This window comes from Cyrtonyx montezumae, unplaced genomic scaffold (genome assembly GCF_038088225.1).
Source record: "Cyrtonyx montezumae isolate F1298 unplaced genomic scaffold, pur_monq_1.0 scaffold_7, whole genome shotgun sequence".
NCBI classification, from domain to species: Eukaryota; Metazoa; Chordata; class Aves; order Galliformes; family Odontophoridae; genus Cyrtonyx; species Cyrtonyx montezumae.
In genome coordinates this window covers 5,082,233-5,097,743 of record NW_027072078.1, presented here as the reverse complement: position 1 = coordinate 5,097,743, position 15,511 = coordinate 5,082,233, and the positions used below count along the sequence as shown (strand labels likewise).

The following is a 15,511-nucleotide window of genomic DNA, read 5'->3' as shown; positions in this document are numbered from 1 at the left end:
GTGAATTAGAAAGATTTGTTTATGCTATCCGAAGAAGCACGACACCACTAGTTAAAAATGCAAGAGAGATACATGTGTGGGAATGTTCCTGTCTCTACATTTAATAAATGGTGGTGTAGCTGGAGCAGAGATGGAGCACCTGGTGGGAAGGCAGGGCCAACCTAGGGGTGCTCAGGTGCATGCAATCCATCTGATTGACCAGAAGGGCTGGAGCCAGGACCCACCCCTTCCCAGACCTCATTTAAGGGCTGGCAGTGGAGGTGAGGGGATCTTTCTGGAAGCTCCTTGTGTACCTGAGGTCTTCTGAAGGTAAGTAGCATGTTTCCTTCATTTCTGTGTCTGCTTCTGCTGCATTTGGCTTGTTCTTATTTGCTGTAGCCAAAGACTTCGCTATCCCACTGTTATTGTGGTACATTCCATCCCATTATTGCGTTACAGGTGTGGTATCAGAACCTACACCTTTTGGAACAGGCTAAATATCGTCTGCAGTTAACAGTCAAAGGCAGACTGGATTTTTTGTTTTATAGCATCTGCACTCTTAGAGGTTTACTGTAATCTTTATACTCTAGGTTGCATGAGGCTCAAAATCAGGAATATAACCACTGTCCTATCAGTATGTGTTGGTTATGTGGGGTCATCACTCCTTAGGCTAACAGAAGAACAAAAGTATCTGAAAGCTTTTTCAATTAAATCAGTCATATCTTGGTTTTGTCTTTGTTTCCTCTTGTTCGTAGTGCCACCATGTTAGTTTTCTTTCTTTTCTTAACTTTGATTGGCTTTCCTATGTGATGGTCATAGAGGCTTATGGTTAGAGGGCTTTCTGCTGACTTCTTACAGAAGAATCTTATTAAAATATAGTTTGGAATCTAGATGCTTGCTGACTGTTCGTGGCATCCAAGAAAAGCTTTCTTGTTTGCCAGCTGCGACACTTGAGCCTGAAAGGATGTATTTGTATGATTATTTTCACAATAAAAACTGTTCTGGGGATTTGGGTGAATAAACTAAGATTATACCAAGTCTAAATACAAGCAGGAGAGAAACACTGGTCCAGACAGTTGTATTTTAGAAGTAAAAAATGAGTGACTGACTGTAAGAGGAAGAAGTTTTATGTTTGTTTTAGAAAGTTTTAGAAGGAAATTTATTGTTATTTGTTTTATTTTTTACCTCTAGACTGTAAACTTTGATTTGACAAAGAACTACCTAGATTTGATTATAACCTACACAACACTGATGATACTGCTGTCTCGAATTGAAGAGAGGAAGGCTATCATTGGATTGTATAACTACGCTCACGAGATGACGCATGGCGCGAGGTAGAAAGCTGTTGTGTTAGGAAATGGGTTTTTAAAAAGTATTAATTACACCTGAATGAATTAATGTTTTGTTTTTCAAGTGATAGAGAATACCCACGCCTTGGCCAGATGATTGTGGATTATGAGAATCCTTTAAAGAAAATGATGGAGGAATTCGTACCTCACAGTAAAGTATGTAACCATTTTTCACAGGAACGCAGTAACCTTAATTGTGAGAAGCAGAGATCAAAAAGAAGATATGCAAGAGCTTTTGTCGAGGCTCTTGAGTACAAATTTTAGAGGAGATCTTAATTACAGTGGATGGTTGGGGCTGGAGATGGGTATCCCGTTAATGAAGTCTGTAGAAGTGTGGGGATGCTATGATGCTTTGGTAGGGTTCCAGCTTATTCAGCAGGGAGTACAAATTGCTTAAAATTCAGTTGTGGTTTATCTGGGTATAGCTGATTCTGTGCTCTGTTTTGGTTTGTCCCTTGAAGTGAAAGACATGTCTAAGAAACTAGTTTTCTTCGGGTTTCCCATCCTGGTTGAATGCTTCTTGCTGTTTTGTAAATTGAGGGTTTTAGCTTTGGGTTTCCTTAACTCTGGCATCCTGGGGGACAGCTGATCACCTCTGCCTCGTTAATAACATCTCTTCTGTGTGAAGCTGCTGTTTTGCACCTTGCTCAGTTGACTTAACTGAGTTAAATGAGCCTTTAGCCTCTTCAATTTTTTTTTTTTAAGTTTGTATTCTCACACGTAGGCATATTGTTTGCCTAACACCTAGCTTTGATTTCTTTTGCAAAATTTTAAGTTGAGTACTAAATAATTGCCTGAAGTTTTTAAGTTGTTTTTTTTTTACCTTCATGTTGAAATCTAGGTACTGGTTGTGCTTTACTTCTGTACTGTGAAGATTTTAGTTGTATCCTTGTCTTTTGAGGGCAGTCACTAGAAGTTGAAAGTTGTCCAACTGTTTCTTTAAGTAGTACTCTAAATAGTTTTTGAATACTTATTTGTCTAAATGATCAGTAGTCTCACTTTTGTTAGTTTCCCTATTTCTTCCCTAAATTCCTGCCTCATTAAGAGGCATTGCTGATGATCTGATTTGCACTTAAATGTTTCTCGTGCACTTTTTGGTGCTTCACTTTTCTGTACCATCTTTGTTTATGCATTTGTGTTTAATAATGGACCAGTCTTTTCCCTAGAAATGTTTTTAAAGCTGTTTGCCAGCCTGATTTCTGTTCTCCTGATTCTCTGCTAGTGGTATAAAATGGGGTCAAGGATCCCTTCAGGCAGCTACAGCACAAATACATACTTGAGTTAAATTGTCATAGAACTACACGTTTTAGTTGTTCTTCCATCTTCATGCAACTTTGCAGTAGCCCTGATGGTTGTTTAGCCCTTTAAGTTAGTTTCAGCTGAGAACTTCTGTGGTTGTTGTTTTGGATTTTTTTTTTGCCTGAGTGACCTTCCCTGCTGTGTTAATGCTTAGGTCCTGGCTCCCTGAGGGCTCAGGCAAGCACCAATACCCGTGCAGAAGACCAGGGAAAGGCACGTGGGACCAGACTTATTTGTATGCTCTTCATCTGTTACAAAGATGCTCCTGTAATAACTGCTCCAAGTAATAGCATCCTAGCAAAGAGGGAGGGACAAAATAAATTAAGTGGCAGGGAAGGGAATAACACAGGAAGCGAATAAATAGTGAAAAGCTTTTAGTTGTCACAGATTCATTATCCCTCTACTGCTTTCTTTCACGTCTTCTAATTCTGAATGGAGGATTTTCTAACTCCATTTACATGGACAGAAATAAAAACCTTCGCTTCATCCTTCACCTCAGCCTAGAATAGTCATCTGTCTGTGAGGTGAGCTAGGCACAGAGGGTTTTAACATCAAGTTAGATTTCAGAACTGTTTCATTAAAATAATGATTATTGGTAAAAATCCTGAGAAAATAGCACTAATAAAATAATATGTAGTTTCTCTGGTGCATTAATTATGGAAGTTTTTGCAACTCAGTTGTACTATGTAGTTGTTGGTATAAATTTTCATTTCTGGTCTGTTTTTGAATTAAGACTCTTCTGCTGACGCGTTACCATAGCTTCTGACCAGTTTCATTTGTCTCTTTTTTTCAGTCCCTTTCGGATGCTCTGATTTCACTCCAGATGGTCTATCCTCGAAGAAATCTCTCAGCTGACCAGTGGAGAAATGCACAACTGCTGAGCCTCATCAGTGCACCTAGTACAATGCTTAATCCTGCACAGTCTGACACAGTACGGCCTTTTAATTTGATTCACACAATCAAGTTAAGGTTTTGCCTGAAGTAACATGGGGTGATTTGCTTTCTATTTGGTAACCTTTACAAGGCTTTTAATCAGAGAGATAAAGAGGTTAGTTGGGAAAGTTGCATCCCTTCGTACATGGAAATGCTTCTGTTGCCTTATCTATGCCTTCATTTCTAACCTTCAGTAATCAGAGGGTGAAGTGAAGTGATGTTACTGCTGCAGTGTAGAGTGAGGGAATCCTGTGTACTGTCAGATGGCTTGGGGCCAACGGTCTGGAAGTCAGAACTGATGCATCCTTTGAAATATTTACTGTTCTCAATTTTTGTCTCAGTTGGGGTAGGAGTAGTCATGCTTTTTTGGGGGGAAATAAAGCCAAGCAGTTGTCAGGTTGTGATTGGTATACATCAGAAGCCTTTGTTCTTAAATGCTGTCAAAACTTATGTTTTGGAAGGTATTGGCATGTATTGAAAGCTCCTTTAATATTCCATCTCCCAGTTTCTAAAGCAGTGACTTGTTTAGTAATGAGAAGCAGTCTTCCATGATTCATCAGCATTTAAGATTTTTTTTGTCCCTTTTTCCAAAATGTATTTCTTGTGTTATGTCATGTATACAAATGGTTTGCTGCAAATCACTGCTTTTTCAACAGATGCCATGTGAATACCTCTCTCTGGATGCAATGGAAAAATGGATTATTTGTGAGTAGAATCTTCTAGAATAGCTCATGGTTGTATTTAAGAAGAGGAGAATTAACATCTAAAAGGCTGTTTCTGTTCTGTACAGAAGATTCTGGAAACTTCATTAAGTTTAATTGTAGGATCTTATTTTATATGTAGAGAAGCTAGAATTCAGCTTGTGCTGGCATGTAAATTGCCATGGATTTATTCTGGACATTCACAAAAAATGGAGGGTTTAGTAGTTCATGTGAAGGTAGTGGTCAAACTATTGAGTGGTAGTTAAAAAAATGAAAGAATTCCTCTAGTGAGTAGTGTAGTATTTTCTTGTGTATATAACTGCATGTCTTCCATTGAAGAGTTTCAGTAAACTAATGGACCACTTTAAGAGAAAAACCTATGAACTCACTGTTCTCTTACTGTCTTTGTGCATCCTGTTTGTGGTGTGCCTTGATGTGAACTTTTGAAGTTGGATTTATTTTGTGCCATGGAGTCCTAAATAGTGATGCGACAGCTTTGAACCTTTGGAAACTTGCACTTCAAAGCAGCTCCTGCTTGGCTCTGTTTAGAGATGAGGTATTCCATATTCACAAAGCTGCTGAAGACTTATTTGTAAACATACGAGGGTAAGTTTTTGTTCTCATTTTCTTTCTTGTATTGAAAGTGTTATTTCTCTAAAAACTAGTTTGTAAGTATCGATTCTACTTCATTTGAGCTCTGCTTGCAGGTGATCAATACAAACAAAAGTATTCTGACTGCTTCTTTAATGTGTAACTCCCGAGAGCCTGTTGCATAACTGTTATGGATTTTTTTATTTGTTCTGTTTTATTCTCAGTTGTGAAAATTTCTCGTGGTTTCTGAAATGGCACGCGTTTAAAATTAGTGCCCACAAATGTAGGGAAGCGATGTTGTGAATGCAGTGTGTTTGAAAAGTCACAGGCATTTGTCACTAATTCTGCAGTACATCGTGCAAAAACTCAGGCACAAGTGGAGTACTGTACCAGAGAACAGCAGGAGCACTTCATTAGAGTATTTTTGGCTTGAGTATCTGGGTTTAGGATTTAGATGTGGATGTGAAAAGAAGTCTTTCCTGAGCTTTGTGCTGTACCCTGCTTGCTCTGGAGTTGTAGCTCCTTGCAAGTTGTAGTCCTTGTATGTTCTGCTGGTTCTTTCTGACCATCTTGGGTTTTTCTGTTACTTACAGTTACAACAAGCGTATTAATGACATCAGAGAGTGTAAGGAAGCGGCTGTTTCGCATGCGTAAGTGTCTTAAAGAATTTTCTGAGGGATATTGGTGTTGATTTTCCTTCTTGGGGAAGTTACCAAGACTGTATAAGCGTGACTTGTTGAATCTCAACTTAATTGTCTGTTTTCAAGGGAGGCCATACATTGGCTTTCTTAGATTTGCTTAATAGTATGCCATTAGCAATTTAACTACTCAGGTCTTAGATTATTTGTCAGATTTTCAGAGCTTTTAATGTATGTATTCTCTAGTTTCTTTTTGTCTAGTTACTTAATGTGAATGTGAACTGAATTGTTTTAGTGGAGTTGAATGCAAATCATAGACTGGGGCAGAGGACTTTGAAATTTTACTTCAGGAACATGCAGCGTGGATGGTAGAGATGCTAATTTCAAATGAATCATGTCCTTTGAAATTCTGAAGTTTATGTGATGGGGGCTGGGCCTTAAATGTCTGAGATGAGTCAAGTGTCTGATTTGCATGTTGGATGATACTTTGATTTGGTCTTTTGATGCAGTGGTTCAATGCATAGAGAGAGACGCAAGTTTTTACGCTCTGCACTCAAAGAACTGGCTACTGTCCTGTCTGATCAGCCGGGCCTGCTGGGCCCCAAGGTAACTACTGGCTTTACATTTCGTCTTGTGTTGTAGTTTGTCAGTTGGTGATAGTGTCTTTTGGGTCATTTGAGGGAGTACAAAACTTTCCATTTTCTGAGGTAAAACCTGCTTAGTTTTTATTTAAGATTCTTCGGTTTTAGTGACTTGTTGTCTCTCTGTGTGCACAAGATGTCCAAGTGTTGTATAAACCTTACGAGTAATTTTTCTTTTTCAGGCACTTTTTGTATTTATGGCATTATCCTTTGCTCGTGATGAAATTATTTGGCTTCTTCGTCACGCGGATAATATGCCGAAGAAGAGTGCAGATGATTTCATAGATAAGTACGTTAATAATTATTAACATGATAGCTGTAATATTTGCAGAAGGTAAAAATGAGAAATGAGGTTAAGATAAGTTATGAGTGTGAGTTGACAGAAGAGAGCTGGTTGTCCATGCATTGTTTTCAGGATGAGTTTGTGCCAGCAGTTCCATCTTGGGAGTAAAATCTGAAAGCATATCCACTTGACACGTGACAATCACCAGGGTATTTCTAGACCTGAAACAGGAAAACCTTGTTGTTTCTTCACTGAGCTGTGTGCTAGGGGCAGTGGCACTGCAGATAAGTAAGATCGCTTTCTAAAATGTTTGCAGGAATCTTTTTGGGTAGCCCTTTTGAACAACAATAAAGGTGGCTTTTATCACAGTTTCCCAGGTGTTACGCTGGGACTGTACTTTGAGTGGTCAGCTGTTGTTACAGTTACTTTGATTTACAGACATAACTCACTGTTACCGTATCTCATTTTCATGTCATGTGCCATAACCTGGATTTAAAACTCAACTGCAGTTCTCATTCCATGTGTTCTGGGCTTCTCAAGGCTGTGTTGTTGGTTTTGTTTAAGTAGGTAAACGTGAACAAAGCAGGTCTATCGGCAGAAAATGCACATTGGAGAAGTTTGTCAAGCCTGATTGTTTCTCACGTAGTATTGGGCTTAATCCAAGAAGCTATCAGCCCGATAAGGGACAGCTTTTCAAGCTTTCAGTTTTAGCTAAGGGTTGCAGGTGTTAGAACATGATTAGTGTTACTCATAGAAAATTGCACCTTGTTAACTATTTTTAGTTTATTCATGTCTACACAAGGAATGATGTGCAGTATCCTCTGTGCGGAGTTTCTAGCAGAGGAGGACATGGTAACATCTTGTCAAGTCATGGGTTTTTAGAACCAAGATCTTCTGAGTTGAGATAGGCAGTTATTACAGTCCTGTTTTTCAGATGTAACCTCTTAAGCACTTTTTTCTTTTTAAATTGACCGTTACAAAAGGGCTTCAGGAAGAAATGGGAAGTTACAGAAACCTTTGGGATTACTGTGAGGGGAGTGCTGTGAATTTATTTCCAAGTGAGTGGATTTTACCTTATAGAGATTAATTTCGAAAGCACTATATAATGTGAGGTAATATTTTAATACAAAATTTACCTGTAAATAATATTTCTAAAAGCAAGGTTTAGGAGGAAGCTTGCACTGAAAAATCATTAATTTTTTTCACACTTTGTATGCTTTCCCTTGTCCTTTGGAATAGGCACATAGCTGAGCTAATATTCTACATGGAGGAGCTCAGAGCGCACGTGCGAAAATACGGACCTGTGATGCAGAGATACTACGTACAGTATCTCTCTGGCTTTGATGCAGTGGTCTTAAATGAGCTTGTTCAGGTATGGCAAGGGCATGGTTTGGGTCTCGGGTTTTTTGTCCAAAACATATTTTGCTTTTGTGGATTTTGATAAATGCATAAGGCCAAGTTATTGAGCTTACTGCTGAATTCTGGGATTTAGAATCGTGCTTTTGTTTGCTGTATGAATACTGAGATGCTGTTAAGCACCGTTCTATTTAGAGACCGTCATGTTTCCTTCCTCTTCAACGAGCAAACTATAATTTATTTTCATACTGAACTCTAGAGATGGGAAGGAATTTCTTGGAAGGCCACTCCTGGAGGTCTCAGGTTCCTCTTAATGTTTTCAGCAATGTTTTCTTTGCTTTATTCTGAGGCAAGATAGAGTGTTGCTCTGCGCTTTTGAGAGGGGAAGAAAATAATAGTGCTTGCAACAGTGTCAAGCTGATCTTGCTCCTGTGTTTCTTTTATGTACAATGTTTCTTCTTTGAAGTCTTTTGAGAGCAGCAGTGCTGCCTAAGTGACACCCTTAATGTTTGCTGCTTCTGCTTTCTGAAGGGATTGGAGAAAATATGGCCTATGTCAACAAATGATGGCAAGTGAACAAGAGAGAAACAAGAATCCCTTGGCATCCTTTTGTAGTGTGCTCTATAAATTGGTGCTTTCTCTTGTTCAGCATCAGTGTATTGAAGCAATACTTTAAGTCTTTGAGATCAGTGCTGTTTCATTCCAGTAAACATTTACCAGTTTGCATTTATGTTTGCTCCCAGGAGAAAATGGACAACTGAAGTAGCAGTAGTTGAGGATGTCACTAGGGACTGTTGGATTGTGGTCTCTTTTGGTACCTTCCTCATTACTGCTAGTGAATGCATGCTGGGGAGCATTGGAGTTGCCTAGTAGTTGATGTAGTATCACTTAGCCCTGCCCTGGCAAAGCTCTTTTTCTTGTCGAGGCAAACAAATAACTGTTAGCATTTCTGAACTGCTTTGATTAGATATCTGAATGACCACGAGGTGGAGCCCAAATTTAGTGAATGCAGGAGCTGCTCAAATGGGAGAGGCTTCTGTTGAATATTAAGCTTTTTTGCTGTTTTCTGAAGTCACTTCCACAATTCAAGTAGTACATCACTGACCAGAAGGTGGAACTTATCTCCTCTGCTGTTTATTTAATCAGACTATTGAAACTGTGTCAGTATCAGCTTAGATTACTGTTGTTTAATCTATTAAATGTACCTGAATCCTTGAGATTACTCTTAATACCAAAGCTGTGTTTATGGGATTTTTTTTACCTGTAACTGTGTATGTTAGTAGGTCTGTTGGTGACAGAATGAAATATCTTCTAGATTTGTCACCATTTCCTGAGTGATGAATTCTTAGACACAGCAAAAGGTTTCTAAATGCACCATAAATGTCACAAATGTTTGATACGTAAAATAATCCTTAAGATCAAACTGAAGTGAAGGGTGGTGGGACACCTCAGCTGTCAGTAGATGTCTGAAAAAGGTTTGGTATCTCTTTGAGTCTGTGTCCATTTCATAAATGACAACAGCCTGAAAACATGTGGGCACGTTTGCTGACAGATTTTTCTGTTTTGTGGCTAAGTTGGTTTGGAAGAAACCTTTTGGAGGTGTTTTCATTAACTAATGAAAAACACAACTTGTTAATTCTCACTGTTCAAAGTACTCCATTGATTAAGCTACCTTTTGCAACCTATATAAAACGTTTTCAGATTACAGATAATTTGTCATAAATTTTGACTTTCTTTTGTAAATGAGGTTTGAAATAATAATAGTAACAATAATTATTTCAGAATCTCTCAGTGTGCCCAGAGGATGAATCGATCATCATGTCCTCTTTTGTAAACACTATGACTTCACTAAGTGTGAAGCAAGGTAAGCGTATTCCTATGGGCGTGGGGGAAAATGGAAGCTGAATGAAACGTTCCTCTTTTTGTTCTGTGCAGTCAGTGGTAGTGGGTAACTGGCATGAACTCAACCGATGTCCTTGTTTCTTTTCCTTTATGGTATCTGCTACTTGTTCCTCATTGCTTTTCCTGGGCAGATCTGTACAGATAAGGCTTCTGAAGAACAGTAGCTTCTTTTAATTTAGAGAGGGTGTTACGCATGTTCTCCTTTAAATATTTCAGTTCCTGTTAGTATGGTTGTGCTGGATTGCAATTGCTAGGTAAAAGCAAGAGTTTTGGTACCCACGTGATTTTTTTTTAATCTCTTTAGTTTATCTCTTTAGTGTTTCTGAATTGCTGTAGTTATTTCCATCAAGTTTTTACGCTCTGTATTTTTCCTTCATTTTTTCTTCAGTTGAAGATGGAGAGGTATTTGACTTCAGAGGAATGAGATTAGATTGGTTTAGATTGCAGGTAAGACTTTGTATATCTGCATGACATTTAACTTAAAGCATGTTTTGATTTCGATGTTATTTCTCTTACTGATACTGCAATAGACAACAGACTTAAGGATGCTCTTCCCTGTTTAAAATCAAACAAATACAGAAGATAATTTGCTGTGTTTTGATGCAGCTTTGTTTTTACCTTTACATCACATTCTTTTTGCAAGTAATCCTTTGGAGGATTTATAACAGTTAGGGAATGGAATGTGTTGAGGATGAGCAGCTTGTTGGTGGCTGTGTGCTGTGCAGAGTGTGATTCAGTGTGCCCAGCTGAGGGAAGGTGGAGACTGCTCAGCAAGAAAATCATGTTTGGTGCACTCACTTCTGTATGCTGAGGTTACACTGTCTTGAGCTGACAGGGGAGAGCTACTTAGACAACAAATGATTTCTCAGTATTACTAGGCTTTCTTCTTCTTGTGTACTGCAACTTTTATATTAAGAAGTGTAGGGGCAGGTTCTCTAAACCTGACTCCAGCAGTGTGCATGCGTGTTTTGTCAGTGCTTTCCTTCCTTAGTTTGTGTGCCTTGCTGTCAAGACATTTGGTGACTTCGTTGAACGGCAGCTTGCTTTCCTTAAACTATAGTGGAAGGATAACATGGTCTATGCCAAGTCCTGGAAAAGCAAGAGTTGCACACGTAGCATAATCAGTGCTTCACCTTTGTATTGGGCAACAGCAAAGGAATTTGCAAGAAAGGAGCAGTAGGTTAATTTTTTTTTCTCATTTCTTTCCAGGCCTACACCAGTGTCTCCAAAGCTTCTCTTGGACTGGCGGACCACAGAGAGCTAGGAAAAATGATGAACACAATCATTTTCCACACAAAAATGGTAGATTCTTTGGTGGAGATGTTGGTTGAAACCTCAGATCTTTCTATATTTTGGTAAGTCACTAACGTGAGCATGTGTTTTTTGTTAATTATTGCTTGGCTTGTTCTTGTAAGTTTAACTGATTAATTAATAAGATTTATAGGAAGATAATTTAGTGGGAGAAGTAAATGGATTTCTGGCTAACCATTATTTTTCTCTGAGGTGGTTGGTGTTTATTTGTACTCCCTTTTGTACTAACCTTTATGCAGTTTCTATGCCTTTTATTTAAAAGAACAGAATGCTCCTTGGGATTGTTTGTGTATGTAGTGTGGCCAATGAGCTTTGAGGGAGAATTATACATGCTGAATATCAGATAGCCAGAATTGTATGAATCCTCACTGTAATTTCTATTTGTCATAAATAGTGTCCTTTAAATGACCTGATGTGTAACAGAACTCTTGAATTTACAAGTACACATATCTTTGTGTGAGTAAGCTGTACCCCCACGAATGGCATTATGATGTTTGAATTAGCTGACTGTTGGAAGTATTTCTGAAGGTTACCTTGCAACAGTTCTAAATTCAAAATAAAACACTTCTCAGAAGGTGTGTTGCTTTGAATTTAAATCAATACAGGGAGATCAGACAGCTTTAATCATGCAGGTGGGTCAGGCTTGATTATTGCAATGACTTCTTTCACCTGTTGATGTAATAATGTATGGCCAATTATTGCTTAAACTGATTTCTCTTAGTTGCTGACAGATCTTATGCTTTTGCATGCAATCTTCTGTCATCTGGGGAGGCTACCTCTGTCTTAAATCTGCTTTTGTAGCTACTGGTCAATAAAGCTGATAGTTCTGCTATCAGTGCATATATAACCTTTTCTCATGTAAAGCGTTTTTTTCTCCATTCATTGATAACTACGGCTCATTGAGAGCTTCAAGCGTGTCAGTGTCTCAGTCACTCTAATAAACTCAAATGGCAGCTCTCTTCCAACGGTGACTTCTCTTATGTCCGTGCAGCTCTGGTCCCCAGATGAAGTTCTGTACAGCCCTTGGCAATTGTGATGTTTATAAGAAATTAAGCTGCTTTTAGTTTAGGTGTAGTCGATCCATAGAGCTGCTCTGAAAAGAAAAACAGTTGATTGCCTTCTCTTTCTTCCCCTCCTCCCAAACAGGAAGAGCTAGTCTTGCATTGCCACTCATAGAATCCTTTTCTGTAGTTTGCTTTTACTCGTATTTTTTATTTGTTCTAAGTTGGCCAGCATTATGTTGCTTTGGGAAAAGTAAATGAATAATATCTTGCTCTTGAATAAAGATCTGTGAGAACAGGATCAGAAAGCAGACTGATGGGAATCTTTCTCTGACTGTTTGAGCTCGAGTAATTGTTGGCAGTACCTGCAGGTAAATAAGCAGTATTTGAAATAAATTACTGCAAGTCCCAGTATGAAAATACTGTTCTCTGAGAAGGTTTTTCAGTGGTATTTTAGCTTCTTTCAGTTTCATGTGGAGAAAACACAGCCTTATTGGGTCTAGATTTAATGGTGAAAGTCCAGCCTTCCTATAATTGCCTTGTTGGCATAAAAGGGGGACTCGTGTACTTCTTTTAATGCATGTTTTAAGATTTTTTTGTCTGATGATTACTTAAAAAGAAGCAACTATGGAATAAACATCTGCTTTGTGTTCTGCCAGAATTAGTTCGATAAAGGTATTTGTGCAGATGTCAGATTCTTCCAACAGTTACTTAACCATTCTGGGGTCATCTGTCTTCTGCAACACATTCTGTGGATCTGCAAGGATTCGTAGCTTTTGCATGTGTCAATTATCAGAATAAAAATGATGTAATACTTTGTCAACTAAGTGTGTTAGGAGTTAACTTCTTTCAAAACGTGGTGCACGTTTTGATATCAGCTATGTTAAACTTACGTACCATTAACAGCATATTTGATCTGTGTGAGTAGACTCCATTTGCAGCAGAGTTGTGCACGTATTCCATTAAATTGTCTGTTTCTGATCAGTTTTTATAGTCGTGCTTTCGAGAAGATGTTTCAGCAGTGCTTGGAGCTTCCCTCTCAGTCAAGATACTCCATCGCATTCCCACTGCTTTGTACTCATTTTATGAGCTGCACCCACGAGCTTTGCCCAGAAGAGGTAATTGCTTTTTCAGTATGTTGTCTTAGATATCGTCAGCTCTTGCTCTAAGTGGAAAGCACCAGTGCTCAGTACTGCAAGGTGTTCGTTGGAGCAGTATAGGATTACAGGAAGGAGAGTGGTTTAAAATAAAAGCAAGTTCAAGTGAATGCTTTACTGTGCTAGCCTTTGTTTACTGAGCTCAGTATTGTTTTCTGAGGTACGATTATCTTTGCATTAAAGTGAGATGAAGCTAAGTTATGAAGCTGAAATGACTGCTTTGGGTCATTTGAGTTTAGGTGCTGTTACATGCTGTATGCCTGCTGAAACTTTTAAGCAGCAGTTTTTCTTTCATGGTTTATGAAATCCTTGTTAGAGAAGTGAAATAGCAAGTTGAGAATTATTCATGGCTTGTTGTTCTGTTTTCCTTAGTAAGGCTTTAAAACTGTAGTACTTCGTAATATACGGTATAATTTAAGCATTCACTTTGCAATATTTTCTTTTTGGTTAGAAACAGAAGTGGAAAATGTGGAGTGCTGCTTCAAGAAAAAATTGATCCTTTGTTAAAGCAGGTTTCATGCTGAGGAATGTCTTTGTGTATAATGGAATAGGTCCTTTAGTATATTCTCTATGCCTATAGACTTTAGAATTGCCCCAGGGGTTAGTATGGCCAGTCTTGTGTAGTTGCTCGTCTCTTTTCATTCTGAAGTGCTGATAAGTTGTTAGGTTATACAGAGTATGAGTTTTTCCTTATTTAAACGTGAAATTCTCTTTTGCTAAGCTTCGTTTCCTCATGTGTCTAATCATTATTTATGGCTCTATTTATGTTAGACAGCTATGAAAAAGTGTCCAGGAAAGCATCCTTTCAGGACACGAAATGCCTTTCAGAACCATTGTAGTAACAGTGTGGAATCGGTAGCCAGAGTTTGCTGTGTGCTAGTTACTGTGAATTCAGCTGGAGCAAGCAGATCTTGCTACAACCAACAGAAGCTTTATTTCAGTATATGAATTGTATCATTTGTTAGCAATTACAGATATGGAAAAATAATCCTCACTGTGTGCTGTACCGTGTGTGGTAGTGTGGCTGTTACAAAGTAAGCATTAGTGGTGAAAGAAGGATTTCATTAAGGCAGAAAGCTGTACTTGTGTGGGTACTGTACAAAGGAACTGAGTCCAGCAATGTATGCTGCAGGGCTTCATTTTTGGACTCCTTCGAGGGTATCGCTGTAGCTTGAGTTACATATTCTTATTCTCTTCATTAATTTGCACCAGTATTAAATCTGAGCTTTGTAAAACCTGGAGTACTGGGTGCTTCAGATGTAGTTGAACACTGAGGATGAAAATCTGCTTATAAAAACTTGCATTTTTTTGCGTATAACATGCTATATCAGTGACTGGAACTGTCATAGTTCAGTTTGTCTGCAGTAAGGAAAATATCATGGAGGGTGAAAAGAGCTGAGGTTATTAAGGACTAATTAGTGTGCTGTTTGTCACTAGTTCTGCATGTGAAGGAACTGCAGAACTATGTATGCATTTTTTGAGTAGTGTGTAACTAGGAAGAAAGTGATGACAGCCTTCTGTGTTTGTTAACAGCGGCATCACATCGGAGACCGTAGCCTTTCCTTGTGTAACATGTTTCTGGATGAGATGGCTAAGCAAGCTCGAAATCTTATCACAGATATTTGCACAGAACAGTGTACGCTGAGTGATCAGGTGAGTATTTTCTGTCTGCTTTAATTCCCCTTTGAGGATTTCTAGGTAGTTTGACTTAATGTAATGTTATGGCTCTATTTCCTTTTCCCCTCTTTTTCCCTTGACCTGAGTGTTTTCTCTGTTTAAAAAGTGGTTTGGGGAAGACTTTTTTATATTAAATTGTGTAGTTAATAATCAAAGGAGATGGTGCTTTTGATGAAATCTCCGCTGTTAGCATATTTTTATCTCTTGGCTGCTATGAGGTTGGATTTTAATTGTGGGGGGTGATTTCTTTCCCTCTACTAGCTGCTGCCAAAGCATTGTGCCAAAACTATCAGTCAAGCAGTGAACAAAAAATCAAAAAAACAGACGGGAAAGAAAGGAGAACCTGAAAGGGAGAAACCAGGAGTAGAAAGCATGAGAAAAAACAGATTGGTTGTCACAAAGTAAGCCGCCTCTCCTTTTCCTTTCATTATGATTCCCGAGTCAAAACTTGTGGTCTTTACTTCTTGCTTATGTTGTTTGAATAAAATTGACTGCAAATCTGGTAACTTTCTAGTTTGTGAATGTACAGTACTCACGCCTTGTACAGAGGCTGAAATTTCTTACATAGAGCAGTAGGAATGTACAACTCTTACTAATCACTTTGTCTGTTCGTTTTCTTGAGCAGATAAGGGTCTATTCCCATGCAGTAGTTAGGTTTCCTGTAGCCCTATCAACTGAGGAAGCATGAGTCCC

At 38.6% G+C, this 15,511-nt stretch overlaps 1 protein-coding gene across 1 annotated transcript in view; it reads left to right on the top strand.

Moving 5' to 3' along the window:
- NCKAP1 (NCK associated protein 1) overlaps window positions 1–15,511 on the top strand; it is a 52,986-nt gene that overhangs the window by 19,254 nt on the left and 18,221 nt on the right. The window contains exons 5-19 of the mRNA XM_065751279.1: window positions 1,171–1,313; window positions 1,394–1,484; window positions 3,421–3,558; window positions 4,217–4,265; window positions 4,711–4,867; window positions 5,446–5,502; window positions 6,000–6,096; window positions 6,314–6,420; window positions 7,654–7,786; window positions 9,553–9,634; window positions 10,061–10,119; window positions 10,882–11,027; window positions 12,970–13,102; window positions 14,675–14,794; window positions 15,080–15,219. Coding sequence (XP_065607351.1) covers window positions 1,171–1,313; window positions 1,394–1,484; window positions 3,421–3,558; window positions 4,217–4,265; window positions 4,711–4,867; window positions 5,446–5,502; window positions 6,000–6,096; window positions 6,314–6,420; window positions 7,654–7,786; window positions 9,553–9,634; window positions 10,061–10,119; window positions 10,882–11,027; window positions 12,970–13,102; window positions 14,675–14,794; window positions 15,080–15,219 — 1,652 coding nt within the window. The remainder of the gene's footprint in view (window positions 1–1,170; window positions 1,314–1,393; window positions 1,485–3,420; window positions 3,559–4,216; window positions 4,266–4,710; window positions 4,868–5,445; window positions 5,503–5,999; window positions 6,097–6,313; window positions 6,421–7,653; window positions 7,787–9,552; window positions 9,635–10,060; window positions 10,120–10,881; window positions 11,028–12,969; window positions 13,103–14,674; window positions 14,795–15,079; window positions 15,220–15,511) is intronic.